At 46.3% G+C, this 17,529-nt stretch overlaps 1 protein-coding gene across 5 annotated transcripts in view; it reads left to right on the top strand.

Annotated features, from left to right (window-relative positions):
* The window catches only part of TRIP4 (thyroid hormone receptor interactor 4), a 49,143-nt gene that overhangs the window by 15,439 nt on the left and 16,175 nt on the right, over positions 1-17,529 (top strand). For 4 of the 5 annotated variants that reach the window (XM_008166769.4, XM_024103974.3, XM_065559648.1 and 1 more), the window contains 5 exons: positions 2,720-2,935; positions 4,206-4,332; positions 5,418-5,605; positions 6,714-6,838; positions 8,365-8,456. In XM_008166769.4, coding sequence (XP_008164991.1) covers positions 2,720-2,935; positions 4,206-4,332; positions 5,418-5,605; positions 6,714-6,838; positions 8,365-8,456 — 748 coding nt within the window. Of the gene's footprint in view, positions 1-2,719; positions 2,936-4,205; positions 4,333-5,417; positions 5,606-6,713; positions 6,839-8,364; positions 8,457-9,943; positions 10,090-17,529 lie in introns of those variants that run through there. The other variant, XM_065559649.1, reaches the window with a different exon arrangement.

Here is a 17,529-nt window from a genome sequence, read left to right as displayed (position 1 = left end):
GGTCACGCCAGTATTGTATACTACTGAGAACAGTATTTCTGCTGGAAAACATGGTTCCTGTTTGGCTGTTGGACTTGAGATTGGTAGGGAAGCGGTACATCAGCTGGCTGGCTCAGTCACATGAAATGTGCCCAGATTCCCTGGCTCTCACAGGAATTTCTCTTTGGCGCACTGATTGTTCTTGTTTTGAGCTACAATCTTTTTTGTAGTGCTGCATTTTCTGCTTGTCCATCTTCCTCTTTCCCTCTGATGTTTTTTTCCCTCTGAACAGATTGTCTCTCTAGATGGAGAATGTCCTTTAAAGGTGACCAGCAAAAGACATTAAAAAAAATTGGTATTTTCCTCTTTTTTCTGCTGATTTGTTAAGAAGGCCAGAAATGGTGCGTGGTGGTTGTTTTTAAGTAGTTTTTTCTACTACCTTGCAATGATCAGGAATTTCAAGTCTGGTCTTCTCTTGTGCTGCTTTCTTGGGGGTCTCTGAGGATGTGTATTGTTAGCTCTTACAAGTTAGCTGTAGATCAGTGTTGTTGAATCTTTAACAGACACACATTCTTCCTCATGATCTGTAGCCATTGGAGTTCAATAGAGTTTTAAACAGCCAGAGTAAAATTCCTTTCCCCTCTCAATTGCTGCTGCTTTCACTATCTTGTGATCTCATTTCATTAGTTCTCCCGGTCACCACAGGGTGTTCCAGGGCAGAGAAGACTTGAATTTTCTAATATAAAAACTAGCAGAACAACCTTTTGCTGCTGTTGTTGGGTGGGGGGAGGTGTGGAAAGATTCAAGCCCATTCTCTCCCCGCCCCCCCCCCCAGTTCACCTTTAAAGGAAAAGGGGGGGGACCTTTGCACAAGACAATGGTGTGAAAATTCCCCTGCTGAGATGGCCATCTTGCTCCATAACCACACACCTTAAATGCCCTTTCAGCTACAGCTGATGTTTGAGTCTGTTCTGACAGCACTCGCCTTGCAGCAGCTGTGGGAACTTCATGCTAGGGACTCTAAACCAGGGGTTCTCAATCTTTTTCTTTCTGAGCCCCACATCAACATGCTATAAAAATTCCAGGGCCCAATGCGGGTGGGAGGGGGGATTCAGGGCTCTGGGCCAAGGGGGGGCGGAGACGGACCCTTGGGCATAGGCGTAGTTTGACTTCTATTTGGCGTGGGCAAGGGATGGCAGGGCTCGGGCCAGCTCCGCATAGCGCGGTCCAGGGAGAGAGCGCCACATCCACCCCGTGACTCACCTCAGCAGGACACACAGCCTTTCTGGGTTGGGGGGGGGGGTGGAGTTGCCCCCGGATTGCCCCACTCTGGGTAAGTCACTGCAGTTGGGGAGGGGGGCAACACCCTTATGCCCCCCCAACTCTGCCCATGGGCTCAGGGCTTCTGCCTACGGGGAGCACCAGGACTGGGGCTTTAGTCCCGCGCTGCTCCCAGCTTGAGCGGAGGGGGCATGAGGGGCCGCTGGGGTACCCGGCTTCAGCCCCGCACCTGCTCCTGGGTTTGGGGGGAATGGGGTGCTGGCTTCAGCCTCACGGTCACTCCTGGCTTCAGACGGGGGGGGGGGGGCTGGCTTCATCCCCACGCTGCTCTGGCTTTTTTTGGGGGGGGGGGGGGACAGACGCTGGCTTCAGCCTCCCCCCCCACCCCCCAGCTTCTTTTATTGAAAAAGTGGAACAGCTTCAGTGGGAGAGATTGGGAGAGCCCAGCCCCAGAATCTCCCATAGCCCAGTGGCCTGTGTGAAATTCGCAGGTAGTTTTGGGTTGACAAGCTGCGTTGTGCAGTAGATAAACTCCTCACTATCATTGCCCTTCGAGACGTGTTCACAATCGCCTGGTGGAAGAAGTTTCATAACGAGTTAATTTTCCAAGCACTGTGTTGAGGCCAGGGGCCAGCCCGGTGATCTGTTGGCAGGGCTCTGCAGGAGCCTTGGGCTTAATTCCCTGTCTGGTCTCTCATCCCCTGCTAGGATTGTTCAGTCCCCCTCAACCAGAAGAATGGGGCTTACAAGGGAAAGGGGGCCTTAACCTAGGAAGGGCATGAGTGGGGGCAGATCTTGGGGATCTGTAAAGGATACTGAGGCAGCCTCTGTAGGGAACAAATCACACTCTACTACGTCCATGCCACTACAATAGTGTCAGGTTTCAGAGTAGCAGCCGTGTTAGTCTGTATCCGCAAAAAGATACAGAGCCCACTATGCATCCGAAGAAGTGGGCTGTAGTCCACGAAAGCTTATGCTCTAATAAATTTGTTAGTCTCTAAGGTGCCACAAGTACTCTTGTTCTTCTTTTTACAATAGTGTGCACACCATGGGCTGAATGCAGCCCCGTGCCTGACCTGTTCGTTATAGAGCCTGCAGAGGATACAGGTTCTAGCATGTGATGCCCTGTCTCAATCCATGAGAGCTGCGTCCAGAACTTGCTGTTGTGTGAGTCTCCCAGGTTCTCCTCCGTATTTAAGATGGGAGTAGTTGTGATCTCTTTCCATTTTATTTCCTTGAGTTCCTGACAGGTTGCCAGCATGACCCCCAGAAGGGCAAAATTTCATGCCTCTGGCTTAGTATTACTGACAAGCCATGTTCTCCAGAGACCACAAGGGAGTCGTGGGAGCACAGAGAGGGGTGGCTGTGTGACTGAAGCGATGTTCCCAGGTATGTCTGGGGCCGTTTGCTGTCGTACCTGGTACCACTCCGCTTTCTCTCTCTGGCTGTCTCTCACCAGTGTGCGCCGTACCCAAGTCATCGATGACGAGTCGGATTACTTTGCTACAGACTCCAACCAGTGGCTGTCCAAACAAGAGCGCGAGGCGCTGCAGAAGAGAGAAGAGGAGCTGCGAGAGCTGCGCCATGCTTCTCGACTTGCCAGAAAAATCACCATCGACTTTGCTGGCAGGCAGATCCTGGAGGAGCAGGACAGCATGGCTGAATATCACAGCAAGTGAGTAGGTGGCACCAGGCACCGAGCTGGCAGGGAGCAGAGTACGCTCCAGAGAGCAGAGAGAGGAGAAACACTATCTGTGATTGTTAGCGAGGCAGCTGAGCTACCGTCAACAGCAACAGATGACAAACTGCGGAGCCCATTCTCTTGAGAGGCAGCCCTGCCACTCGGTTAGAATGTTCTGTGCTTCTCCCTGTATCTCATTGTTTGGGACAAACAGGATCCTGAGCTCTTAGCAACCGGTTTGCTCCTGCTGCTTATTTCCCCGTTTGCAATCTCATCCCTCTGTCTGTGGTATTGCAGACATCTGCCGTAGTCATGACAGCACAAACAGAGAGTTTAGGGGTTTGTGCTTCAGGAGCAGATAGATGATGCTCCTAAGGAGCAAAAATCTGTTTGTGTGCAAATATGCCTAGTGATAAAGAAGAGGCAAAAAGGAAGCAATGATATAATAACTTGATGTTCTGTAGAGCTTTGCATCCCTGGGCATCTTCCAGACTCCCTGTAACAGGATCACTTCCCCCACAAATGAAATTCAGCATCCTCTGGGGTGGAACATGGCAGCCAGTCTATGTGTACAGTACTGCCCCCCAGCTTTTAGGAGGTAGACTGAAGAATACCACATCCCAAATGGAGTTGCCCACATTAGGGTTTGGCCAGGCCACTGTGGCTCTCAGAAGGCACGTTTAGTGGCTTGGACACAAGCCTGGGATTGTTTAAGTCTTTGCTCCGCCACAGACTTCTTATGTGACCTTGGGCAAGTCACTTAGAGTGTCCGTGCCTCAGTGTCCCACCTGTAAAATTGGGATGTGCCATCATCCCCATCTCACAGGACTGTTGAAGACTGTGAGGCTCAGATACTATGGGGTGCCAGATAACCACTTTAGATAGAGTCTTGCTCTGTGACCAGTGTCCTGGGATCATTACTGACCAGGGGTGATCTGGATGCCAATTTTACAGGGCTACCCTGTGCTGTGCAGGGCCATGCTCTCAGTACTGACTGTTCCTGCTGAATTGCACTCTGTCTGACTTATAGGCAGAACTGTCCTAAGCTGGCACGTTGGTCACCGTTCCAGGCCGGTAGCTCCCTGGGAGAACGCAGGGCAGAGCAGCTGTATATCTACAGCAGACATGCCTTGAGTGTCTGCGGGAGCCTGAGTATCAGAGTGAGGGAGGCAGCAGTGGAGCAGCCTGGCTGGGAGAGATGGCAGGAAGGGCTTCTGGGTCGGGGATGCCGGGAGGTATTAACATGGTTTGTCTCTCCTTGCAGGTTGGATGAAACGATCGATGCCATTAACTATGGCACATTAAGCAAGCCATCGAGGAGCCCCGAGGGGAAGTTTGAAGAGAGCTCTGGGCTTCTGGTGAATCCCCACCTTCTTCAGCCTGCCCCCTTGGTCAGTGCCAATTTCTGATTCCTTCCTGAGCAGTGACTGCCAAGAGACATGGGCCCAAGTATTATCAGTGCATGGGAAGTTACGGCATCTCTTCCCTGTCCCCCAGCCTCCTCTGTGGGATTAGGATCATCTGAGCTAGAGATGGACATGGCCAGCTAGGTGGCTTAGTCATCCCAAACTCCCGGCCTGGGCAGGATTTTTGCCAGTGGCGTATTGTGGGTTTCCTGCCCCTTCCTCAGCCTGATGCATCTTGCTCTTGGGAAGGTTTCCGGACATTCAGTCTAAAGGAGTTTCCCTTTTAACATTTCATTTATAAGAATCCACCAGGTAGATTTCAGTTGTGCCCCCTCGGTCACTGTCTCCACTTGCAAGTGTCCCTTCTAGTCTGTCCTTGGTTCCTGTGCACCATTTGTGCTCAGACACTTCCAAGCATTAATATACACTTGTTCTTAGTCTGTGACAGGCCATGCCAGATAATGCAAGTTAAACCCATCCCTGTCTTCATACCAGGCTTTGTGCCTCTCCTGCCTCCACTTAACCTTTTTTCTACATCCAGGTATTTTTTGAGAGTTGTGGGAGCTCTTGGGCTATAGTTGGTTGGTTTTTCTCCTGTCCTCTCAAGAGGAAAAGGCATGTGATAAGTGGCCATGAGTACTGCTTGTGCACCCAGAAGGGGTCTGTGGCTGCACCAGAAGGCTGGCTCTGAATGCCAATATCCCATATGACAATCCACAGTGAGGGGGAGGACCACTCCTTTGTATGCTTGGCTTGTGGTCTCTGGGGGGCATGACAAAGGTGGCCACCTGGCCCACATTTTGCCCTGAGTGTCACTTGCACCATCCCAGGTTAGATTCTCTCCCCATTCCCTCCCCTTTGGGTTCAAGTCTGGCTTACACAGCAGTATCCAGAGAATGATAAGAGCAGGGTTCTGATCCAGTGGGCCAAAGAATGGACAGATCTAATCCAGCACGGGGGCTAGGCCATTGTGCCTTCTGCACTGTTGTTCTTAAGTAAAGGAAAAACTTAAAGTGATTTGGACTAAGAGTTAAACCTTCTGTTATGTGTTTGTTTTGAACATGCTGAAGTGGGTAGACCAGACTGGATTGCTCCTGCACAGAAAAACTGCCCATTCTGCAGAAACTGGGCATGAGTCTGCCTCCGAAAGGAACAGGTTACGGATTCAGGATCGAGAATTACAGGAGATCTCGGATGATGGCTGGTGTCTCAGCATGCACCAACCTTGGGCTTCCTTGCTGGTAAAAGGAATCAAAAGGTAAAAGAAAAGGCATGGAACTGTGATATGTTCTGAACAATATGCAGTTATGCCAACAGCTTTGTAATTGCCCCCCCCCCCAACATAGTGCCTGCAATGAGAACAGTTCCCAAAACTCATACCATACTGATGTTCTGATACATGCTGAGGACTCGGTGGCCCTAAGCTATTGCCCAGTATAGTCCCACTGGCACTTTCCATCTAGCTCTCTAATCGCACACACAGCCCGCTTCCCTGGGGGAAATGTTTGTGCAGGAAATGTACGAACAGGGAGCTGCACTTCTTCATCCAAGCATGCTGTTGGGTTCGGAGCTGAGCAGGCTGGAAAGAGCCAGCTTCTTTATGATGATAATTAACGAAGGCCTGAAAATACTCCAATATTTTGCTATTTTTGTACAAATTCCTTGGTAGATAACCTGCAGCATCATGGTGCTCCATGCCTAGGAGCTGGGTTCCTGAGGGAGGAGGTGTTACTAGACAAGCTTCCGCTTTACAAGGCAGTTTCCAGACAAATCAGCTGCTGTTTCCCTGTTCCAGTGTAATTGGGGTGTCTTGGGAAATCCCTGAATGTCCGTAGATTTTTTTTTCTGAAGTTTCTGAGGAGATGACTTTTAATTCTGAAAAGCAGACTTATCAGTTCCTCAGGCTGTAGACACCACCTTACTGTGCTCCTGGATCTAAGCAGCCTGGGAATGCTGCAAGCCAGCCACTCTGATAAAGTTGGAGCCTTTCATGCTGTCCCCATAGTCTCTGGGAGCTGCACCTAAAGAAAAGGGAAGTCGCTGACTGCTTTGTCTAAGTCTGTGGGCCACGTTGCCCATTAGATTGCATACTAACCACTGCCTAGCTCCTAGGAATACAGAGACTTGATTTCTGGGTACTGCAAAGTCAGAGTAGAGTGACTAAACCACCTAAATAAGTCGCTTGGTGAGATTCACTGACTCCAGAAGTCTTCTCACTAACAGCCCTCCTCACTGAAGAGGAAAACGCCCTTTTCCAGGGCAAAGCTTGGTAACAGGAGTCACAGGGTGAAACGTTCCATTGACGACTGGACCATGTGGGATCTCAGCTGGTATGTCAGTTCTGCATTCTCTTCTGTTCACTCTAGGGTGGAGGGCAGGACCTGGTACACATCCCACAGAGGGCGGCTGTGGATAGCAGCTACTGCTAAAAGACCATCCCCTCAAGAAATCTCTGAGCTAGAGGCCACATACAGAATGCTGCTCCGTGAAGGTGAACCTCACTATTGAGTCTCTGATTTTGGTATCTTGAGCCATGTAATGAGCAGAGGCAGGAAGCAGGCGCTCTTGGGCAGTTATCTCTGCTTCTCTCATTAACATTCCTTTCTCCTTTCAGTTCCCCTCTTCCTTTCTGCATTTTTTCAGCCAGAAGGGTGTCACGAAGCAGATCAACCCTGCCCTCTTGGCTAGTCAGAAGCTGTGAGCATTAGTGAATTGCATCTTACTTTGACAATACCTCCTGGCAGCAATGCCTCTTAGTTCTTGGTTCAGGCAATAGGTCATTGCTTGTGAATGGACGAAGGAGCTGGTGCGCTGAAGTTCAAATGCTGTCATACGTTCTGGCCTCCTGGAGGCCAGGAATAAAACGCTGCAGGTTAGCATGCAGATCTCTTGCTCTTGTGAGGCTAGGTGAGCCTGAGGCATCAACCTGGTCCAGGCTGCATAGCCAGGGAGATGTCGCCTCTTGGTGCAGCACCTCTGGATATTAGTCAGCCCAGATGTGATGCCTAGGGATTTCCTTCTGCCTCATCAGAGCAAGGAACTGTGCATTCACTGTGCATCGGCCATACTACTGCCTGAAAAGACACAACAGGGGAGAGATGCACAAAAGCATGATGCTAACATCCCTCGCCAGGAGTGAGAGCCCCAAATCTCAGGCCATCTTGGCTTTTTGTGCGTTTGCTTTTAAAGCAGCATGGCCCAGTGGCTGGAGCACTGGACTGGGATTCAGGAGACCTGGGTTCTATTCTTGGCTCTGGCCTGCTGGGTAACCTTGGGTAAGTCACTTACCTGCTTTTTGCCTCAGTTTTCCCATCTGTAAAATGGGGTTAATGATACTGACCTCCTTTGTAAAGTGCTTTGAGATCTACAAATGGAAGGTGCTTTACAAGAGCTAGAGTCTATTTTTATTAAGGTCACTTTGGCTCAGCTGGCAGTTGACAGTTGCCTCCATCTCCAAAGCACCGCATGATCTAAAATGCTGTATTGTGCTCATTGGCGGTTTCAGCTAAAGGGCTGGCTCAGGATTGGAATAATGGGAGTGGTGGATATCAGGATTGAGGTGCATGGACTGAGTGTATTGGGAGCCCCAGTACATTACAGCAGAGTTGTAGCAGGGCAGGATGGAGATGTGTTGGCAGAGCCATGCACAGTCTTTGTCTTTACCATCATCTGTCTGGCTTAAGCCAGTTCTCCAAGACCATGTTTCCTAAGCAATGCACCATATGTCCCAAAATATGAAAGGAATTACAGAAAATAAACACTAAATAAACACTGATTTAGTTGGGGATTGGTCCTGCTTTGAGCAGGGGTTGGACTCAATGACCTCCTGAGGTCCCTTTCAACCCTGATATTCTATGATTCAAATTTTCTTGTGCCTCAAGAAGTTTGAGCGGAAGAGATGTGCTGATGAGCGTGTGTTTCCAGTTAAGAGCTTACTGAGAAATGGGACGATCACAGAGTGTGTGTGTGTGTGTGTGTGTGTGTGTGTTTTCAATCCTTTTCTTTCTCTTGACACAGATGTGGAATTTCCCAGAGATTATCCTTCTGGGTGCCTCCTGGGTTGCGTGGACTTGACTGATTGTCTATCACAAGAACAATTCAAGGAGCAGGTGAGTAAGGAAAACTAGCCTATCTGAGCTGACTTTTTAACTGTCTACATACTGATCTTCAGACTACCCTGACTTGTATCTGTACATTGATCCATGGGAAAGTAAGGAGAATACTGAAGAAAGGATTTCAGTTAAGATGAGGAGAACCACTACTCTTGTGTGCACTGGGAAGAGAACACATTTCAGCAAGAGTTTCCCCTGGACCAGTGTGGAAAGTGGTCTGAGTGCTGGTACAGACTAGACAAAACCGTGTTTGATGCTGCTGGGAGCATGATGAAATGCTGGTGGAAGCCAGTCTCTGGTATGGCTTTGGAAGTAGTTTTGTCAAATCTACATTATTTTTATTGTCTCTGTTTAATCCAGTCAACACTGGTTCAGGGGAACCAATGCTGAAAGGTGTTCTTGGCTTTCCTGGTGCCAACAAGGCTGTTGTGACAGACGTGGCTCACCTGCACACTTATGGCACTCTGCAGACCGCTGTAGGAGAAGCACTGCTGTCCTGGATTAAAACTATCCTCACTGCATTTCAGCTTCGTTTGGCACCAGCTGTATTAAGAGTTAGGAGCTTAAACTTCACACCAGTGTGACATCTGATTAAACACCATTTATTTCCTTGACTGGTCCCTATTAAGCAGAATGTATGTGAATGCTATCCCAGTTAAGCAGCAGTCACTGCCAGTCCCTATCCATAGGTTAAGTGGATTCTTTGAGAAAGAAGCTGATAAAGTGGCTGTCTGGGAGAAGAATGCTCTGGTTAAAGCAGAATGTACCGTAGCAGTGAGTTTCCTTTGGGCTGTGGAGAAGCAGCTGATCAGTGTGACATCATTTCACATGAGGGAGAGCTCTGCTCCTCCCTCTTTCTCTCCCCCCCTCCCCCCAAGCCCTGTGAGTTTATGCCAAGCAGAAGCAGGAAGAGTGGTGGTTGGGGACTAGAGATAAAGGCGCCATGCTGAACTGGATGGGATTTTTCTTTTCCCTGTCATCTGTTTGGCTTTTAGAATTGGGACAGGAGTGTTAGAACTTGAACAGCAGAGGGCGCCTTGGGACTGAGGTATCAGAAAGGCCACTTAAATGTCATGACCATGCAGCCTGCCTAGAGTGACAGAATCCTAGGAAGTGAAGAAGGGAGTAGATGAATTAGATCATCACCTCCATCCCCTGGGGCCAGAGCATGATTGTTCATACACTATATTAGCCAATGCCCTGTGCAGTTCAAATGAGGGCCTTTTTCCTCTCCCAGCTGCCGTCGGAAAACTTTCCCCAGTCTAATCAGGTGCACTGATAGGAGATATGATCTCCAGCCTATATTTTTTCTTTTTTAATTGAATCCCATCACTCCTAATTCCACCCCATGGAAACGCCCTGGAAAATTCCTCTTCTTTCTTGGTGGTTATTCCCTGTAGGTACATGTAGACAGTTGTCATGGCGCTTCCCTAGTTTTTGTTAACACAAGCTGTATGTAATTAGCCTTTAATCTCTCCTCATAGATCAAGCCCTCCAGACACTTCGTCAGCTCTGTTGCTGTCTCACAATTCCTTCCAGTTTGCTGTCATCTTTCTGTTTTGTTGAGGCACCAGAATTGAACACGTTATTCCAGGAGCAGTCTTGCCAGAGCTGTATAATTTCCTTTCCTCTCCTTTCAGTGCTATGTTGCCTTGACATGTCCAGCCCAAAGTCACACTGGCTTTTTGCTGTTACCATACTGCATTGAAAATGTATATAGTCTCTAATTTGCTATTTCTTTCAGAATTAATGCTATCCACGAGTCACTATTTGTGGGTTTGGTATTTTTCCCCATATGTATTGGCTTGAATTTAATATGAAGACCTGAGTGTGGCTCCCACTGAAATCACTGATGAGGATGTCTACATTTAGTTGTTGCCTCTTGTCAATAATGAGTGTAGCTGAATCAGTGAAAACAGTTTAACTCTGAGTGTATGTAGAAGGGATGTAAATATTGTTTAAAAAGTTAACCGTTTAATTGCTTACAAAATACTTCATTTAAACGGTTCAGTGATTAAAGGGCCGGCAGGTGGGGCTGGGGCTGGGACCGCTCTGGCTGGTGCGCTGGGCCACTGGGGTTGGCGGGCTGGCTAATGTGGGGTCACTGGGATTGGCGGGCCGGCCCAGGGGTTAACGGTTAAGGCAAGTTAACATTTTACATCCCTAGTATATAGACAGGACCAACCCACATTCAGCACTGCTGCATGTGATGTGGTTCTGTCTACTCTCATCTATTTTCAACACAGTTTTAGCAGCACCTGATACAGAAGCTGGCTGTTGCAATGGGTCCCTTTCCTAATGCAGACAAATCCCTATTGGCTTCAGGGTAAGTGGGGTGGAGCAGCTAGTTTTCTGCACACTTGTATCTGTATCATAAGAGAAAATATTTTAAAATCCTATAATACAGTAAGATAAACAGTGCAAACCTGGCAGCAGAGATCCCTCCATCAGAGCAAGACATGCTAGACTTCTTCGCCAACATTCTCCTTTGATTATCTGCCCCCCATCCCCTCAGCTCCCATTTGATACTTCTTTCACATTTCCAGGAAATGGAGTAATTACACAGATCCCATGTAACCACATCAGTGGATGATGGTTTGAAAATTAAGTAATTGCCCAATATGCACATTGCCTGGTGATGGAGGCCACGTTTTTTTCAAGATCGACAAGTTTGATTTTACTTGTCTAATCTTTTCTGTAGGTAAAGGTGATTCTCTTTCCTCGCTGTTTGCTTCCTCTGTCAGGTTATTAATGAAGTTTAGTAAAACCCAGCTCTTAATTTCCAGGACACCCTGCTGCTGTTTTTCACTCCGCTTCATCCTTTCATATTTACATTACAGATTTGCTCAGAAGGCTAAGTCAGAATGAGGCCCTGTTGTGCTGAGCAAACAGATGGGTAGAGATGGTCCCTACCTCAGAGACCTCACAGTCAAATTGGCTTATTCTTTATTAGTTGTTAATTTGAGTACTTACAAGTTCACAGTATACATACAGTATGTTCAGCTCACTGCTGTGGGCCCAATCCTTCAGCCCTTACTAAGGTGTAGTTTTTGCATGACTGGTCATATTGATTTCAGTGCAGCAATTTGCATGATTAAGGACTAACTGTATGAGGAAGAGTTGCAGTATTGGGTCCTGTGTTAATGGCGTGCCCAGGAGCTTAGGGGTGGGGTGGGGTGGGGAAGAAGGATGGTCTTAAGGCTAAAATCACCACAGACCTGCAATCAGGTGACATGGGCGCTAAGCCCAGCTGTGCTACTGATTTGCTGTGTGAACATGGGCAAGTCACTTAACCTCTCTGTGCCTGTTTCTCTCTCTGTAAGATGGAATACTGCTTCCCTGGCAGAAGTGGTGTGAGGCTGATGTCATTCCTTGTGAACCTTGGATAGGGTACAAAGTGTTATCATCAGATACAACATCCACCTGACATGGTTTGAATTGCACTGGCAACAGTAGAGTGAAGCTATAACTGCTCCCGTCACTCAGCCTGGTTACCGGTCTGCTCTGCTGCTCAGACAGCCCAAGATGTGACAGGCTTAACTCTGAATGTCTGGGCTGTGCTGACAGATCTCCCATCTTCTTGGAGTGTGTTCTGGCTTCACTTGCTTTCATTAATGGGAGCCTCAAAAAATGGAAATTCAACTCCAAATGGTCCCTTTGTTGCGCTTAGCTGTGCTAATGGTGACCTGCCAAGAGTTAAGAGGCTGCTTTTCCCTGCTCCAGGCTGACCTCACCAACACCTCAAGCAGAGCAGAGAGCTCCCTTCCTTTTCCTGTATTAGGTGTTAGTGAGCTCATCAGTTGTAACTGGGGAAACACAGAATGCTACAGGCAGGCCTTGGCAGGGAAATAAAGAACCAGATGATTTACAATTAATGCACTGAGATCTATTCATATTCTGTTGATGATCTGAGATCTAAACCAGCTTTTATTTTAATTACCAAAAAGCATTTTCATATCAGTTATTTAGGTATTTTCATATCAGCTATTTAGGTATTTCTAAATGGTTTTGAAAGTGGGTAGGTATAGCTGTAACTACAGGTAGATCAAACCTTGGTATTAAGTACCAGATAATAATGCTGGAAAGAAATTAGGAATTTACATTTCACATGTGAGTGAAAAATCACCTGCCACTTTAAATCTGTGTAAGGGGGCTTTGCTAAATTTTTGTGCCTGAAGGGCAAGTGTGCCTTTTCAGTGGGCTTCACTTTTCCCACTCCGCTGAGTTTGAACCTGGTGCTCCAAAAATACTAGGGTGCCAGGAATACAAGAAACAATTCATATCCCATGCAGGAATACAATAAATAAGTCTTGCTGTACTTAGGATCCAGAAGATAACATTCTTAGGAATGTTTACAGATGAGAGACTAAGGGCAAGTCTACACTAGAGCGCTACAGCTGCACCGATGCAGCTATGCCGCTGTAGCACATCTGGTGAAGACATGCTATGCTGATGGTAGAGCGTTCTCTTGTCAGCATAATTACTCCAGCTCTGCAAGAGGTGGAAGCTATATCGGCTATATCCACTGACATAGCGCCAGTGTGGACAGTGCTTAGGTCACTGTAACTTGTGTCGCTCATGGGGGTGTCTTTTTCACACCCTTGAGCGACGTAAGTTAGGTTGATTTAATCGGTAATGTAGACCAGTCCCAATACACGCTAGTAATCAGCCCCATAACAAGAAATCAAAGAGAGAAAAACACATCTCAGGAACACAGTAACTGAATTATACAACATAAAATAGTGAAACTATATAGATATATAAAGATGTAAATAATGTACTGTACAAACCATCTCTGGAACATGTGAATGTAAAATGAGTGCAAGTCCTAAGTATTTTATTCTAAAAGTCCAAAAGAAAAGTCACACTGATGCAGTATTGCCAATTCCAAGTGTTCTGAAATCATCAGATTTAAAACAAAAAACCACCAGTAAATTTGGAATTTTTATTTGTCCTCTGGGTTTTGAGCCTTTAGGGTACGCTCCAGTCATGTTTCAAACTTTTCTCTGTAACCATGAATGTCATTCTCCCCTCCCACCCACCCACCCCCGTTTTTTGTTTTTTTTAAAAAGAAAACTGAGATTCTCATTCAGTTATCTGACCCCAAGGGCTGGGACTTTGAGAACACCAAATATTGTGAGCCTCATGATAAAATTGTGAGAGTTGGCAACATTTCAGAGGAATTATCCTGGGGGATCTGCAAAGACCCTCTCACGTTTCAGTTTCTGACTGTAAAAGTTTCTTGACACAGGGTTCAAACAAGAAGGTTATGTGTGAGAGGCAGTGGCAACACACACATGAGAACACCTGTCTGTTGGGGTGCGTGTACTTTCTGTGGGGGTAGGAATTCCATCTCAGATCTCGGGTGATCTGTGTTTTGAAGATTGAGTAATAACATTGTTTCTCACTGTGGCAGTTAACACCTTCTACTTCCTGATGAGAGTCTGCTAAGTATTCCATAAAAAGAAGAACAGGAGTACTTGTGGCACCTTAGAGACTAACAAATTTATTAGAGCATAAGCTTTCGTGGACTACAGCCCACTTCTTCGGATGCATGTAGTCCACGAAAGCTTATGCTCTAATAAATTTGTTAGTCTCTAAGGTGCCACAAGTACTCCTGTTCTTCTTTTTGCGGATACAGACTAACACGGCTGCTACTCTGAAACCTAAGTATTCCATGTCTACCATTAAAAAGGTCTCCACGAGGATTTGAGATTTGTTTAGAACTTGACTAGCCTGGTGCAGAAAGTAGTGTATCTATGCCACAGTTAACAATTGTAGCTAGCATCCATGTCCTTCTAACTCAGGGGCCCACAAAATTAGCAGTGTCTGAACCTGCATTGATCACATGTAATCTAATTCCAGATCAGGTTGTATTAGGTCTAATTCTGGCTTGCAGAGACCTACAGATGGTGCAAAGAGCATGTGTATACCAACCCTCCTGTTTGAGATTTCTCAGTATACTTTTCCAGGCAAGAGACTCCTCCTCCAGGGTCTTGCTTATCTGTGACAAAGCAGAGCAAATTAGGGATACGGTTAATTTGGATTTTAGTCCTCCCGGGCCTTTAGAATTTTTCCTTATCCAAAGCTCTCTAGTTTTCAGAAGAGCTTGTTCTGATACTCTAGCTTCCCAGCATAAGCCAGCAGATATAAAAAATTTACTGCTCAAATCTGTTAAGATGCAGGAGAAATTGCCAGTTGATGATTAATTTAGGAACACATTAGCATGCCAAAAGGAACTGAATGTTGGTTTTACAGCATTTGATAGAGGCTAGCATGCCCTCTACTCTGGTTTCAGAGACCCTGGGGAAGAACTGAGGCTAAAGCCGAAGCATATGACTTAATTAATGGTGATTGTAGATTTAGCCTTTGCTACTATTTTAGCAAGCTAGTCAGTGGTTTGGGACTTAACATTGCTCTCAAACACAGTCCACACTCTACGGAGAGTCAAAACTCACCTCCTTCTTAGTATTTGATTTTATTAATACTGACAGTAAAGATAAGGTAACAAAATTCAATTCAAACCTTCCTAGACTTCAGTGCTTCTAGAGTTCCTCCCTCCAGACTGCTCAGCCCTCACCCTAGATCTTCAATTTCTAGAGAACAAGTCCAAGCTCCCTTATTCCAGGGTGGGGTAATGAACCATCAGCTCTAGTAAATCATTAAACTTTTAAAGTTTGCGGATGATACCAAGCTGGGAGGGTTTGCAAGTGCTTTGGAGGATAGGATTAAAATTCAAAATGATCTGGAAAAATGATGTGAAGTAAATAGGATGAAATTCAATAAGAACAAATGTGGAGTATTCCACTTAGGAAGGAACAATCAGTTGCACACATACAAAATGGGAAATGAATCCCTAGGAATGAGTACTGTGGAAAGGGATCTGGGAGTTATAGTGGGTCGCAAGTTAAATATGGGTGAACAATGTAACACTGTGGGGGGGGGGGGAAATGGACATCATTCTGGGATATATTAACAGGAGTGTTGTAAGCAAGGCACAAGAAGTAATTCTTTCGCTCTACTCCGCGCTGATACAGCCTCCACTGGAGTATTGTGTCCAGTTCTGGGCGCCACATTTCAGGAAAGGTGTGGACAAATTGGAGAAAGTCCAGAGAAGAGCAACAAAAATGATTAAAGGTCTAGAAAACATGACCTATGAGGGAAGATTGAAAAAATTGGATTTGTTTAGTTTGGAGAAGAGAAGACCAAAGGGGGACATGATAAAGTTTTCAAGTACATAAAAGGTTGTTACAAGGAGGAGGGAGAAAAATCGTTCTCCTTAACCTCTGAGGATAGGACAAGAAGCTGCCATGAAGGAGGTTTAGGTTGCACATTAGGAAAAACTTCCTAACTGTCAGGGTGGTTAAGCACTGTAACAAATTGCCTAGGGAGGTTGTGGAATCTCCATCATCAGAGGTTTTTAAGAACAGGTTAGATAAACACCTGTCAGGAATGGTCTACTTACAACATAGTCCTGCCTTGAATTCAGGGGACTGGAGTAGATTGTGACGGGTTGGATCACAGAAACCCCCTTGGGAGCTGCCACCTGATGTGCCAAGACTACCTCTGCTCCTGTTTTCCCTGCCAGCTCAGGACTCCAGCACCCTGTCTTGCTGAGCCAGACTCTCCCATCTGCTCCAACACGGACCCAGGGTCTGAATCACTTGCCCCAAAGCTGCAAGTTTACCTGAAAACAGCTCCCAGAAGTGTGCTTGTCTTTAGCACTCAGATGCCCAACTCCCAATGGGGTCTAAACCCAAATAAATCCGTTTTACCCTGCATAAAGCTTATGCAGGGCAAACTCAAAAATTGTTCGCCCTCTATAACACTGATAGAGAGATATGCACAGTTGTTTGCTCCCCCAGGTATTAATACATACTCTGAGTAAATTACTAAATAAAAAGTGATTTTATTAAATACAGAAAATAGGATTTAAGTGGTTCCAAGTAGTAACAGACAGAACAAAGTAAGTCAGCAAGCAAAACAAAATAAAATGCACAAATCTATGTCTAATCAAACTAGATACAGATAAGTTCCTCACCAGTTCCAGAATGCTCCCTTTTACAGGCTGATCTCCTTTTAGCCTGGGTCCAGCAATCACTCACAACCCCTGTAGTTACTGTCCTCTGTTTCAGTTTCCTTCAAGTATCCTGGGGGGGTGGAGAGGCTCCTTCTTTAGCCAGCTGAAGACAAAATGGAGGGGTCTCCCACAGATTTAAATAGACTCTCTCTTGTGGGTGGAGACCCCCCTCCTCCCTCCTATGCAAAGTCCAGCTCCAAGATGGAGTTCTGGAGTCACCTGGGCAAGTCACATGTCCCTGCATGACTCAGCCTTTACAGGCCGAAGCCATTGTTCACATGGTATCTTGCATGTCTCCAGGAAGACTTATTATGTGGATTGGAGCATTCCAAGATGCATTGTTCCCCAAGTGTTTCCTGATCAGGTACTTAACCTGGCAAATTCCTTCCTAAAGAAGCTGACTAAATGCCTCACAAAGCTTACTTAGAAACCAAGCCAGCATACAGCCCATATTCTTAATCTCAAGTAGAAAATGATATACATGTACAAATAGGATGAATAGATATAGTAGACCATTACCTTTCTGGAGATATATTACATGGCACAGGCAGCACAAAACATATTCCAGTTATGTCATACATACATTTATAAGCACACACCCCCCATAAAGCCTTATGGGGTACACTGTCACATAGATAACCTCTCAAGGTCCCTTCCAGTCCTACACTTAGAGCCCTCTTAGCATTCCACAGCTGGAGCAGCAGGTGAGAAGTTGGATTGTTTCAGGCAAAGACTGCTGGCTTGCTACAAGGTCCTGCTAAAGGCTGGATCCAAAAAGTAAACTCTGCTCAGTGACATAGATTTAAAAGGCTAGGGAATTACCCACAAGTGAAAAATTATTGTGTGTGTGTGAGAGAGAGAAGAATATTTTAGCTGTTACTCAACACAGTTAATATAGTTCAAATACAAATGTGCAAGGACTGCACATACTTACATAAGCCTTCATCACCATGTAATTAATACATTTCATACCCCCAAACAGGTCAATCT

The sequence above is a fragment of the Chrysemys picta genome, chromosome 10 (assembly GCF_011386835.1).
Source record: "Chrysemys picta bellii isolate R12L10 chromosome 10, ASM1138683v2, whole genome shotgun sequence".
In the NCBI taxonomy this organism is placed as follows: domain Eukaryota; kingdom Metazoa; phylum Chordata; order Testudines; family Emydidae; genus Chrysemys; species Chrysemys picta.
This window is presented reverse-complemented; position numbering and strand designations above follow the sequence as displayed.